This window comes from Chelmon rostratus, chromosome 1 (genome assembly GCF_017976325.1).
Source record: "Chelmon rostratus isolate fCheRos1 chromosome 1, fCheRos1.pri, whole genome shotgun sequence".
NCBI classification, from domain to species: Eukaryota; Metazoa; Chordata; class Actinopteri; order Chaetodontiformes; family Chaetodontidae; genus Chelmon; species Chelmon rostratus.
This window is the reverse complement of record NC_055658.1, coordinates 24,767,076-24,780,122: the sequence shown is the minus strand read 5'-3', so window position 1 is coordinate 24,780,122 and position 13,047 is coordinate 24,767,076. Positions and strand designations below refer to the sequence as shown.

Below are 13,047 nucleotides of genomic sequence, written 5' to 3'. Positions count from 1 at the left end.
ACACATTCACCAGAGATGCAGACCTACATTCAAATACAGAGCAGAGCTGTATTTGAGACAAACACGTTTCATGTCAACAGTGTGAAAAGCATCGTAAGATTTCACACTGCAGAGACGTTCACTTCATTCCAAACACTGTGAAACCATGAAAAGTAGAGGCTGACTTTCCACAGACGACACTGCAATGCATCGAGCAAAGAAACACACGACAGAGGGAGACGGCAGCCTCAGACAGTGCAGGACACAAAAAGCTGGACTCGTGTGTGGGAGTCTGCAGCAGAGGAGAACACTCACTCTCTAACAACAGAGTACAATTAAGTCCTGGAAGACAGAGAGCAGACAGAGCCTGTTAGCACAAAGATTAGCTGGCTGCCTCCACGCCTCCTTCTACAATCAATCGATTTCTGCAGACGGAGCGAAGCCATTCACATAATTCAAAGAGCTCCCGTCAAAGCTCAAACAATGGAAAACTGTAGAAAGCAAGATAGAAATGTGGGATTTAGAATTGTTTCCTTTGTTTCTTCATCACTCCACCCAGATCTGCTTGATGGACGTCATGATTAATTTGCTACGCCTGATTCTGTTGCACTTTGTCATATTTTGTTTTCATCTACGTAAAAACTTCATTCCAATATTTTGCCTTTTTTTCTAACTTTTCCACTCAGGTTTTTTTCTTAATGTGAAAAGCAAAACAAACAGGTGGATGGAAACCCATTTATACTGTACTCAAGTTTCACAAATTCTAAACAGATTTCCATAAAAAGAAAGGGGAAATTAATGCACATTTTCATCCACTATTCTTTTAGAAATAAATATGCAAGGTAAACAGCAGGTGGCACTAATTCTCCAGTCAGGTGGCATTAAACGACTGCAGAAAAAGAGGACACAATGAGATGATGTAAGTAAAAAAGCATCTGTCAGAGCTCAAATGAACAAAAACAAAACATGGTGGAAGTACGACATTTGGATGTTTGGTGGACAGAAGCACACTAACAACTGATTCAGACCAGTGGTTTCCAAACTTAAACCACAACCCATCTGTTATAACTATTTCTAAAACTCTTCATACATAAACTATGTAATGTTGAAGTCACAGATGTGATGTCTAAATTACTGTACCCAAACACCCCTCCTGTTTACTCATTTCTCTGTTTTTCTTCTGCTGCTTTGAGGTTGATTAGAGTTTAATTCCAACGTTTCTAAAACCTGTTTCAGCACTCGTGTGAGAGTCGACTTCCCTGTACTGTGAATTTTAAACTGTTCTGCAGAGAGTGATGTGACTCACTGTATGTGTTCCAGAGGATGTAGAGAGGCTGGAGGGGGTCCTGGTGCAGCTTCAGGTTGTCCCACAGGATCTGGATCAGCACGTGTTTGCTGTCCTCTGACATCCAGTGACGAGGAACCTGACGAGGAACAAGAGAGTCAGTGTGACTGATTACTTTTTTCAGGTGCACGCAAATGCAACAAACAGGTCTTTCTGAAAGATTTGATGAACAAAAGTGACTAAAAGTGTGGATCTGGATTTTAAAGAGCAGCTTTACATCAGCTTTGTACAGGTGTACTTTAAGGTGTATGTGTGGGTGAGCGAGAGAGAGACCTGGGAGTCCCTGTTGCAGTGCTCAGAGGTGAGGATGAGACCCGGAAGGTTGCTGGGCAGGTCCAGCCGTCTGAAGTACCAGACCAGGTTCCAGTAGATAATGGGATGATGGTCCACCATGTCGGCCTCAGTGATCACCGGGTCGCCCTCGTTCTCCAGCAGACTCTCCAGCTCCTTCCACAGCACCAGTGGGCTCAGGTAAGGAACCGTCACCGGCTCTGGGTTGTGGAGCCGCCACTCCATGCTCAGTGGGTCCTGGGTGGGACAAAAGCGAAGGAGGTAAGATTTCTTATTGCCACGAGTAAAGTAAGTGAGACGGGAGGATGATTTCTGGTAGAGCTGACCAGCATTTTGTTGTCTGTCTGTAAAAATGTATGAAACCTGCCTTAAGATCAGCTGAATGTATACTTCAGGCTTTGACAGAGTTTCAACTTGGTGAACTGAATAGCAAATACTCTAACATCAGTGATTTGAGTTGAGACACACCGTGGCTTCATTGAGACGGCTCGGCAGGCTGCCTGATGTCGGCACACAGCGGTTGAGTCGAGTTGCTTCCTCCAGGGGACCAAAAGCACTGACGCTGCGGGCCATGGGTGCTCCGGGGGACAGCCCCCTCTGCCGGCGGTCTGAAGGGATGTGGATACCTTGAGCCCTGGTCGATCGTGTCCTGCGAAGGCACAGCAAAGATAGTCAGCTCGTAACACACACGACTTAACTCACACAACAAAGAAGAGGTGTTTTTAATCTGCTGAACAAAGAATATCAAGGTGTGGTTTACTTTCACTTTTTTCATCACATGGACAAAACGGGATCTGAATGTTTTGACCACATTAATAATAATCAGCGAAAACACAAAGAAAATACAATAAAAAACAACAGCTGGGCATTGTGCACTGTTCATCCCTGTTCACACATTTCATAACCTCATGAGGGTTTTTATACCAGCATGTGGTCTCGCACACGCACACACACAGAGCTTTGTTAGGACCAGGTGCTGCAGGTAATCTCACATCGCTCTTTTACAATGCAGATGGGATCATGTGGATGCAGTTCCAACTTCAAAAGCATTGTTAAATCAGACAAAGTGCAACTGGCTGAATGAAGATGAGCTGGAGAAATAAATAAATCATGCAGCACATCTGAGAATACACCAGAACGAAAAAAGTTTTAGTTCTTTATATTCTGAGGTAAATCTAACAAAATACATTAATATAAAGTGTAATAGAAATAGAAATTGGTTGGAACAGTGTTGTGAGGCTCGTTCCACATCTAAGAGCCGGAGCTGTGGTCAAAAACTGGATCTTTCTCCAGCGCACATACAGAGCAGACAGCTAGTGGACCGTGAGGAGACACAATACAAAAAGAAAGAGTCAGCCCACCTTTAAGAAAGACAGATAGGCACTGTGCATGGGCTGAGTGTTAAAGGACAACTCCCTGCCGATGATGAAATGCTCTGTGACATATGAGACTGTGTGTGTAAATATGATAGCTGAACTTCAATCTAGCCATCTCTCAGTCTCACAAGCTCGGAAATGATTGAATGAATATTGCAATAACTCTGATAACAACTGTTTCTTTTATTCACTCCATCAAAGAAGTTTCTATTTCACAAAGAAAGCCCAGGTTCTGCAGATTCACATGGTGATTTGTGTTTCAGCTCTCCCTGAATACAAAATAGACGATTCCTCCAATTTATCAACTCACAATGGAAAGTTTTTTAAAGGGTAGAATCAAAGCTGATATTGCAGAACCAGAGATATTGTCTTTGTTATTCCACACATTCCTCTTGTCAAACCTGGCGACTACATTACCCACAATGAATCACCAACAGTTTGGTTGGATACGTTATGCTAGCAGTGGCTAATGATGATGAGGAACAGCTACAGAGGTCGGGTATTGTTACTTTCAGGTTAGGTTTTATGTTCATTTTCAGACTTGCAGTCGTCAGAGTATCTTGTGTTTAGTTACTAATTACAGTCATTTAATTATTAGATGGCAGTGATTAGTAACGAAGGGACCCAGTAATGTTTAGTAATCTGCTCAAGTTTCATTTCAAAAAGATTCATTTTAGGCTAAGCATGTGAATAAATGCAGACTGATGTACCTTCCACTCCCTGAGCAGTCCTGGACGGCAATCACAGGGGAGGGAGGGGAGACAGCTGTTGTAGGACAGGGGGTGGACAAGGTGGACGTGCCCGTGTCCAAACCTGTGGAGGCCGAGTACGATGAGGTCATGGCCTCATCCACCGACGGGCTACCCTTCAGGAAAAGCCTGCAGAGAGGAAATAGGAGGGGTCAGGTATTACATTTACATCTAGGGATCAAGCCAGGTATTTATCATCTGAGACTGTTTATTTCCAGGCTGCACTCGATCAAATCTGATCAAACTACACCCACAAAACCCTGATGAAGATTAGCAGAGTGTTAAAAGTCTTACAGAGCAACACTTAAAAAAAGGTCATCATTAAGTACTCAAAACAGGCTGGAAAATAAAATGACTGAGGACAAGGAGAAAAATGGCATACAAATACATTTAAGTATGCTTCCAATGCTCAACACATTTCATAAATGGCCGTCTTAGACAGACACGGGTGAATACATAAAGACATTTACAATATAATTACAAAATCCCTCTAAAAAGCTCTCTTATAACCCATCGCTACATTACATTTCAGCAGATCAGTATTAAGGGGTCATCATCTACCTGCCAGGTCCTCGCATGTCCCTGATCTCCACGTTGAGAAAGGGCAGGAAGGGGTTTCCACAGAAGGGGCAGGTGGTGTTCAGGTTGGAGTCGTCTGCGGTCCAGCCGGCCATGATCTCCTCGTCGTACACCAGGCAGTCACACGTCTTACAGCGAGAACAGCTGGAGATCAGCAGCTGGACACACACAGACACACACAGACACACACAGAGAGAGGCAGGTGAGTTGACAGACCAGAGCTCATTAAGATTGTTTATTTCGTTTTTATTGCCTCTGGACCACTTTTGAAAGCTGTTATGTATGTTTTTACTTTTAGAGAGATTATATGTCACAGCCTGGATAATGTTTCTTATTGATTAAAGGCTGAGGATAAATTTATGATTGCTGCATGATTTAACTAAACTAATACTGTACCACCAACATGCTGCTGTGCCTCCAGAGTTTGAACTGTTGTAGCCAAAAACACCAGCGTAAGGAAATATTCTGCTGAGGGAGAATCTTTATGACTAGATTGCAAAGCAGTTTGTCATTCCTGAAAGTTAGGATTTCTAAAATGATTCATTCGGAGTGAAAAGACGTCAGAGAATTCATCCCTGGTGCATGCGAGCATCAGCCAGGACCCACAAAGTGACAAATGAACTGCAAGAAAATGCTCCCTGCTGCAAGCACAGAACACACCTCACAATATACATTAGAACTTTCTATCTTTAGCATAAAGCAAAAACAGAAGCAGGAAAACACTCTTTGAAAACACACCCAGGCTTCTTAGCATAACTATGATAAAAATTGATTTGGTTAAATAGAACTTCTACATAAAGACATTTTTTTAAAACACTTATTTCTGGTTTCCTGACTTTTGCATCTTGAATTAATGTGACATGAATTGCTGAATTTCCATCCTGCAGTTTTACCTCCATGGCATAGTTGTTGAAGATGCTGGTGTTGCTGGTGTAGCGAGAGGAGCCGAGGTCCGACTTGTCTGGCAGAGGGAAGCCAGGAGGCGAGAGGACACATCCTGCAGGAGAATAAATGACGATCCAGGAAGGATCCAACAGGACATATTTGGTGACACAGTTTTGAGTCTTGACACCCAGAATCACTTCTTACATCATGACTGGACTGCTGGAAAGCAGCAGTAGGAGCTTCAGTCGAAAACTGGCAAGCTAACAAGCTAGCCTAGCCTACGATCAAAATGAATCTGGATGTACTTCTTAAACTGACACCATCAATTTAAGGAGTACATCCGTCACTCGAGTGAGGGTTGCTCTTACCAGGGAGCAGAGATGTGGGTCTTCCAAGGCTGGAGGCTGCAGCAGGGCTGTCCAGTCTGCTGCGGAGGGGGCTGCGTCTGGGGCTCCGGCGGGGCCCCATGGGGCCGTTCCTCTGCGGAGAGACCAAGGAGCTCTCAGACTCCCTACAATCCTCCTCATCCAGCAGGGAGGAGCAGTCTGGATCCCCAACCCCGAGGGAGGACACACTCAGGCGGTCACTGTGACCGTCCTAGATGAACAGAGGAAAGCCAGTTAATCATTAACTGCACAGGAGTCTCATGTTAAAACTATAATACACACAGCAACAGTTCAGCACTGACTAAAAACCAGGACCGAATGATCAAACTATTATCAAAATCGCAATATGGCCAAGTGCAATAAAATCATGACTCTTACCACAATTTCAATCCATCAAAATAATTGCAATATGATCTTTTGGCATATCGTTCAGCCTGACCTCATGAGGTACTAATAAAAAACGTAATATACTTTAAGGGGAACAGATAAGACGGTCAGAAACCTCGAACAGAACCAGACTCTGGGTGGACGGGCATCAGTCTCGACTGGACAGCTCTCCAGTTTCATTAAAAGGCAGACACACATTCAACCAAAGTAGAGCAATTCGTGATTGAAACAACTGACATTCAGCAAACCCACAAACTGTGCAGATGTCTGAAGCAACAGGAACTACAGTGACAAGTTCACACACAGTCAGGTTGCAGGACCTCCAAACTACATTTTGGCACCATCTCAGCACAGAGGGGTCTGGCAGGGGGCTGATATCACGATACATTTTGTACAAGGCAGGAGGTGAACTCTGACTACAGATTATTGCCTGAAAAACACCCACGGAGCAAAACTGAAAATATAGAGCTATTCAATGGAGGCTTTTACCCTCCATCCACAGGAAGAACACTGTCAGGCACTCAAATGGCCACACGATGGCAGCAGCTCTTCAAATTCAGGCTCGTCCTGGCCTGCTGCTTATATGAGAGCTACTGTGTGCAACTGAAACAGATTTGTTACAGTGCTAAAACACAAGCACACAGTGTTAAAACATTTAATAAGATTATATTTGCAGTGCATTACCAAACACTAAAAGAGGTGTCTGATACTTTTTCAATTCAAATATATGATGTAGGTTTAAAATCAGGTCACTCTATATAACCAATTTTGAGCTCTCACATCTTAAATTCAAATAATAATTTGATGTAAGTGATCTTGAGAGTGCAGGGGTTTTGCATTACCAAACAACAGTGAGTTAACTCTGTACCTTGGTAGGTGTGGTGTATGTGGCAAGACGGGAATACCAGCGGCTTGCCTTCTCCGCCACGCCCTTCCCAGCAGAGAACACACTGGTCTTGAATACATCAAGGGTTGGTGTGAGCAGAGTGTCCAGAGCAAAAGAGGAGGAGGAGGGTGAAGGTGACGCCAGGCTCATCCTATCTGTCCTCTCCCTGTATGGACTGGGCCGGGGGCTGGGGCTGGGGGTGGTACTGGAGCTACGACAGGGAGGCGACGACCACAGACGTTGTCGTGAGATGGTTTGGGAGGGCGAGGGTGGGTGGAAGGTGCGGGAGCGCGGCACCCCAGCAGTCCTGAGGGGGGAGCTGTGGGGCAGGCTGGCTCTGCGGGGGGCAGAGAGTGAGGAGGGGTGGAAGAGGAGGGGGCTGGCTGGGTCCTGCAGGTCCATGCTGGGTGTACGGCTGCTCAGCGGGCTGCCCATGTGGTTCATGTAGAGCTCAATCTCCCTAGCGAGGTGCCTGCGGGCGCTCGGCGTGCTGGCCTCGTCCCCCTCTGGGTACTGATCCTCATTTTCCTGCTCGATCTGTGACTCTGCGGCCAGCAGGGACAGGGGGTCGAAACCCATCTCGATACCTGTGCGCTTGACGGCTCCTCTGGACGTCTCGGTGCTCATGCCACCATAGCTGGCGCTGCGTTCAATGAGTTTTTTATGAGGTTTGTTGGTTTTGTGAGAGCTGACGCCCACCCCTGTTGCAGGCTTGTCCAAATCCAGATCCTCCAAATCAAAAATGGCCTCTGTATTACTTCTGTCTTCATCACTGGAGTCCTGTCCCTCTGTCTCCTCTTCCTCCTCCCTGTGATCACGACTTCTGGCAGCGCTTGCCGTCGCAGCTGCCCCATCTAACCCACCCAGAGCCAACGAGCAAGGCCTCTTATTCTTAGTGAAGTTGGTACCAGAGAGAATTTTAACGTCTGCGCCCAGATGTCCTGCAATCTTATCTGGATCGGTTTCACCCTGGCTCATACCCAGCCCCAGGACAGTGGTGCCACTGCCGCTGCTGCCCACTGTGTCGCCGCTCAGGCGGCGGCCCCTTACGCCCTGCCAGTCAAGAGCCAAGCCACTGCTGGCGCTGCCCACCACCTCCTCCAGAGCACTCTTATGTCTCCTGAGCAAACTGTTGGTACGGACCTCACCAATCTCATCCAAAGAGGAAGTGAAGAGGAGGCCGGCAACATGGCCTGAGAGAGAAGGAGGGGAAGAATTACTCAATCACTTCTGTTTTAAGAAGCGACACGACAGAGTTACAAAGTGGGAGAAGTCATTTTGGGCATCCAGGCTTCCAGACATAAAGGTCTCATTCATTTTCTGCATAGACAATGTGAGGTGATGGTGTACTTCAAGGCCTGGATGGATATGAAACTCTCCTGATTGAATCATGAACACAAAATTACAGCAACAACATTAAAATATTAAAGTCTTTGATAAAAAGGCAAAAGGTAGGAGCCTTTGCACATTCGTTAACTTCAACAGCTTCAAACTGTGTTGCGTGGGCTGCTAATGATGAGCGGAAGGTAAAGATCACACTTTGTTGATGAGGTAACACATTCAGCAGTATAAATCATATAACTTTCAGATTCTGAAAACAAGTGAAGCGTCCTTAATATGCTGCAGCTGATTTTTTCCCCTGGCTTCTCCATAGCAACAGCAGCTGAGGCTCATGGGTACTGGAATAATTCAAACTGAAGGTCTGTGTTTCTATGTTAAGGAACACAGAGAACATCATAAAAGAAAACGTCTGAGAGAAGCGTTTCAGTTGTTAGCACCTCCCTCTACTTTGCAAAACTACTGAATCTCTTTAAGTTTTAATTTTTACCTGCGCTGGCAGAACTTTTAGGTTTACAGGATGAATCGTCGTACGGACAAGTGCTGCGGACAATGCCGCAGGACTTGAAGGAGGAGTGGACCTCCATGTCCAGCTGAGGGAGGCAGTCTTTACTCCCCTTGGCGCTCTCTGTCTCCGACACTACAAACACAAAAATTACAATTTAAAATCAGTCGTTTTTTTAATATGTGCACAGCTTAAAATTGCACTGTCTAAAAAAGAAATCCACTGAAGGGCACATGACTGAAATGCTTTGATGTTGAGAAACCAAAATGAATGAATCATCTGTGGAGGAGACAGAAAGATCAAGGCAGAGGAAGGGGAAATCCCGTGTGGCTGCGAAGCTGCCAAGTTCTCATTTTTTATAAGGTACAGTAGACAGAAATATCAGGTGATATCAGATCAGACTACTGACAGGAGCTGCAGTCGCTCTCCTTCTTGTCGTCTTTGTCAGGGGCAGAGTCCGGGGCACTGGGGTCTCCTCTCCGAACCTCCTCTTTTGACAGTGAGTTATAACCCAAGTCTGACTGATCTCCTAGAGGACAGAAAGAAAGACACGGATGAAATTTGACGAGAGGGACATTATAGGCACTAAAGTCTCTGATATCTAACCACAAGATCACAGAAAAATGCCACACAACACATGGAAAATCTATGCAGAGGAACAACTTGAGCAAAAAATTTACTTTTCTCAAAATAGTTGCACTTCAACAACACTAACATCTCTCCTATTACTGAACAAACTGTTCAGCTTTGAGGGCAAAGTCCTTTATTTACTGAAAAAGGCTTTTAGTGTTAAAAAAAAAAGTGAATATGTTGTAGCTTTACACTGTGGTAGGAGAGGTAAATGAAACAAACATAAGAGACAAAAACTAGCGGTTTTTCTTCCCTTTCATCACCTCAGTTCTGGGAGGCACAGCACTGTTGTAGGGAGGAGAGAAAAAGCAGCAAAGCTGTGCCGAATAAAAGAATCCTCCTCAGGGCATGCAGAGATTTACAGTTACTGTAAGGAAACTAACTGCAGTTTCACAGCTGCTGATGAATTTTAACCGTGAAGACTTGACGTACAAAAAAAAAACAAACAAAAAAAAAACCCTGCCGTCACTTCCGGCCAACTCTTCCATCTGTCTCTAAAACTTCACCAGGTCTCCAGGCAACCAGCTGTCTGATGACCTGTTCTCCTCTTTCATCTTTGCAATGAACCTCGTCATCGCTAAATAAAACATGAGGCTGCACCGCTCAGCTGTAATACAGTATGGAGCGACTCGCCACTGATGGCAAGTGACAAAACTCATTCTAGGACTGTAATAATCAATGAGCTGCACATCGAGGTCCTTCCTTCCTGCTGTGCTGTGAGCTGTGGTTCCCTCTCAGATGTTCTGCACACAAGGCAAAGTCTCCTGCTGGGGTGCCGTCTCCATGATTAAAATTATTTCCGTAATCAAAAAGAATGTGCCTCTGGGTAATTACTCGCCATAATTGACAATGACAAATCACTCTGTGGTGAAGCGAGGAGGAAGAGTAAAAGAGAAACTCAAAAGAGAGATGAGCAAGAGAGGAGCAGCAGACTGTGATGTGCCGGATAGAGAGATGACACAGGAGGAGAGAAGGAGGAGGCGAGACCACAGAGGCAAAGAGAAACAGAAAAGCGTGACGATGAAAGGGCTTAAGAAGTCAGAAAATAAAAAAGTTGCAAGATGAGACAGAAAAATGTAACCAGAGAGAGACAGACAGGCAGGCTGACAAAGAGGTTTACCTGGGTGGAGGGTGGCTTCTCTGAGCTCAGAGCCCCCCCAGTGTGAGTTGGCCACCGGGGCCCTGGCGCCCACGCTGCCGCCCCCATGGCCGGCTGCATGCAAGGGCAACACAGGCAGGGCCAGAGTGAAGGGCAGGGTTAGGGACAGAGCAGAGCAGAAACCACAACCGCAAAACCAGGGAGAGACATGGATGAACAACAGGGACGAAAGGAAGGTGTAAAACAGGCAGCAGAGGTAAGGAGGTGTAAGAGGAAGAGGCCGGTCGGAGAGCGGGACAAATGTGGAAGGAGGGTAAAAAAAAAAATGTCATTGAGAGAGAAGAAAAAGATGTAGAACAAGATGGCTGCCTGTGAAAGACTGAGTCAAGCAGCAGCCGTGTGGAGTGTACCTGTGCTAGATCTATCATCAGTGGGGTCTACTTTGACGGAGTCAGTGGCGTAGGGGCCCTGCTCGGCCAGGTTAGTGTCGGCAGAGCTATCCAGGCTGCCGTGACTCACGGCGTCCAGGTCGCTGCCATCTGCCCAAAGACAACAAGGCATTAAAGGAAGCCGGGCGCCACTTCTGCTCCACAAGGCCTCAACTGTTCAAACTTAAAGTGGGTGACAAGAACTGCCCCAATGAATCTGTCTTCTACAGTGTTTTAATGTCATGAACAAAAGGCTTTGTGATTGTGTCTTCCTTCTATAATTTGATAGAAATCATCATACACAGTAAGAATGATTAATAACATGAGAAAAGACTGTTTAAAAGCTTAAAAACACTTCACAGATTATGTTGAAATGTGACAAATTTCCTAAAAATAACTAATATTTCACGATGAAGCCACCAGGATAAAACAGTGGTTTTAAGACATTTATTTATGGGTCCCATAGTTTCTGAACATTTCCTAGAAGGAACTGCTGTGGAGCTCTGATACTTGGGAACGTTAACATGTAAATTGGTGCTAATTAGAGGGAAAGACTGACTCTGCTGTTACACTTACAATTAATTAGTTTCACATATTTCCTACCATAGCCTAGAGAGTCTTTTAGTCAGTGCAAAGCAGGTCAGGTGAACATGCACAAACGTGAAACTTCTACAAGAACGCATATACATAATTTAACATATATGGAGAATTAAGCTTCCGATAATAAATTGAATATTTTACTCGGGTTTAAAAGGAGTTTAGCAGTTCTATCAAGGAAATTCCTCTAGAAATCAACACAGGCTTAGAAACTAAGTCAAATAACTGTTGCAGAGCGTTGCCTCTATTTCTCCTATAGCTGCCAAATTACAAGGTTATTTCCAGGAAACTTCTTTGGAGCAGGAAGTAATAACAGGACATGTAAAAATAAATGTTGGCCAGTTGTTTTCACCTCTTGTGTCACCATGAAGGGTGTTAAATATGATGTGTGCGTATGATGGGAGTTGTGTTAGAGTCATGTATTTGACATGACATTATTGATTTTGTCATCAGTGACATGTCTCTGAGTGTCATGTACAGATGAGTGTGTTTTACAGGAAGCCTCATTCAAACTGAATCACCGCTGAACTCAGGAGGAACGTTTAAGAACACAATGCGTACGACTGGTAACAGGGAGTATCTTGAAAAAGCAGGGATTAGCAGGACAGGGATTAGCATGTACTGGGTGTGCAGGTGCTCATGCAGGGCAATTAAATCACACATGTCGAGATAGTTCTACCTTCCAACTAAGCTAGTCATTTATCACAACTGGCAAATGTAATTTAGAAATGGTGGCTTTTCTTTTCTGAACTTTAGATACATGAATGAGACTATTTGAGATTATATATTTCATAATGTTATTTATCCTTCGGTCTGTTCTTTTAAGATCAGATTCAGTGACTAATTATTATTAGCTACTAGCCTACTAGTTATTTCAATCCAATATTTTATATATATATATATATATGTATTTTATATATATAATATACATGTTTACCAAAGATTTCTCACTTTGTTGGATAAAGACTGAACTTCATTATGTTAATGTTATTCCTCTCATTTTTTTGCCAGCAAAGAATGATGCCTCTCAAATTTAAAGCTCTCATAATTATACAAGCTTCAACACACCTGAACACGTCAGTCACTGTCCTGGGAGTGAACCTTTCTGAGCTACAGGAAATACACTCATGCTGTAAGTGATTATGTCTGTGATGACAGATGTTCAGGTTTGACTTATTGCAGTGTGTTAGTGATCACGGTTACCTGACAGAGGGCTCTGGGTGAGGGGAGCGTGCCGTCGTAGCGCCCGTTTGAACTGCGCCACGCCCAGAACGACATTTCTCAGCTTCATCCACAGGAAGTATCCTCCTCTGGTGCTGGAGGGCCACGTGCTCTCCAACACCGCCTGGACACCAGTAGGAGGGAGACGGAGGAGGTGGAGGAGAAAGATGAGATGACTGAAGGAAAAATGTTGCTGCCAAATTACTTTGAAAAGCCTCTGATCATATTTTCATGTAGCAGTGTTGGAGTCAGTTCATTTTTAATTCAAATTATTAAGAATATGGATGCTTCCACCATGAAGTGTTCTTATATTCATCTACTAAATAAATCACTAAACATCAAGAGTCTGAATACGATGAGAATATT

The 13,047-nt window shown here is 44.5% G+C and overlaps 1 protein-coding gene across 1 annotated transcript in view; it reads right to left on the bottom strand.

Moving 5' to 3' along the window:
- The window catches only part of LOC121622336 (C-myc promoter-binding protein-like), a 66,023-nt gene that overhangs the window by 5,669 nt on the left and 47,307 nt on the right, over positions 1-13,047 (bottom strand). The window contains exons 19-32 of the mRNA XM_041959572.1: positions 12,664-12,805; positions 10,846-10,974; positions 10,457-10,549; positions 9,116-9,235; positions 8,692-8,841; positions 6,846-8,056; positions 5,573-5,801; positions 5,213-5,316; positions 4,302-4,477; positions 3,702-3,869; positions 2,084-2,264; positions 1,598-1,852; positions 1,286-1,403; positions 295-321 (exon numbers count right to left, since the gene is read on the bottom strand). Coding sequence (XP_041815506.1) covers positions 295-321; positions 1,286-1,403; positions 1,598-1,852; positions 2,084-2,264; positions 3,702-3,869; positions 4,302-4,477; positions 5,213-5,316; positions 5,573-5,801; positions 6,846-8,056; positions 8,692-8,841; positions 9,116-9,235; positions 10,457-10,549; positions 10,846-10,974; positions 12,664-12,805 — 3,103 coding nt within the window. The remainder of the gene's footprint in view (positions 1-294; positions 322-1,285; positions 1,404-1,597; positions 1,853-2,083; positions 2,265-3,701; positions 3,870-4,301; positions 4,478-5,212; positions 5,317-5,572; positions 5,802-6,845; positions 8,057-8,691; positions 8,842-9,115; positions 9,236-10,456; positions 10,550-10,845; positions 10,975-12,663; positions 12,806-13,047) is intronic.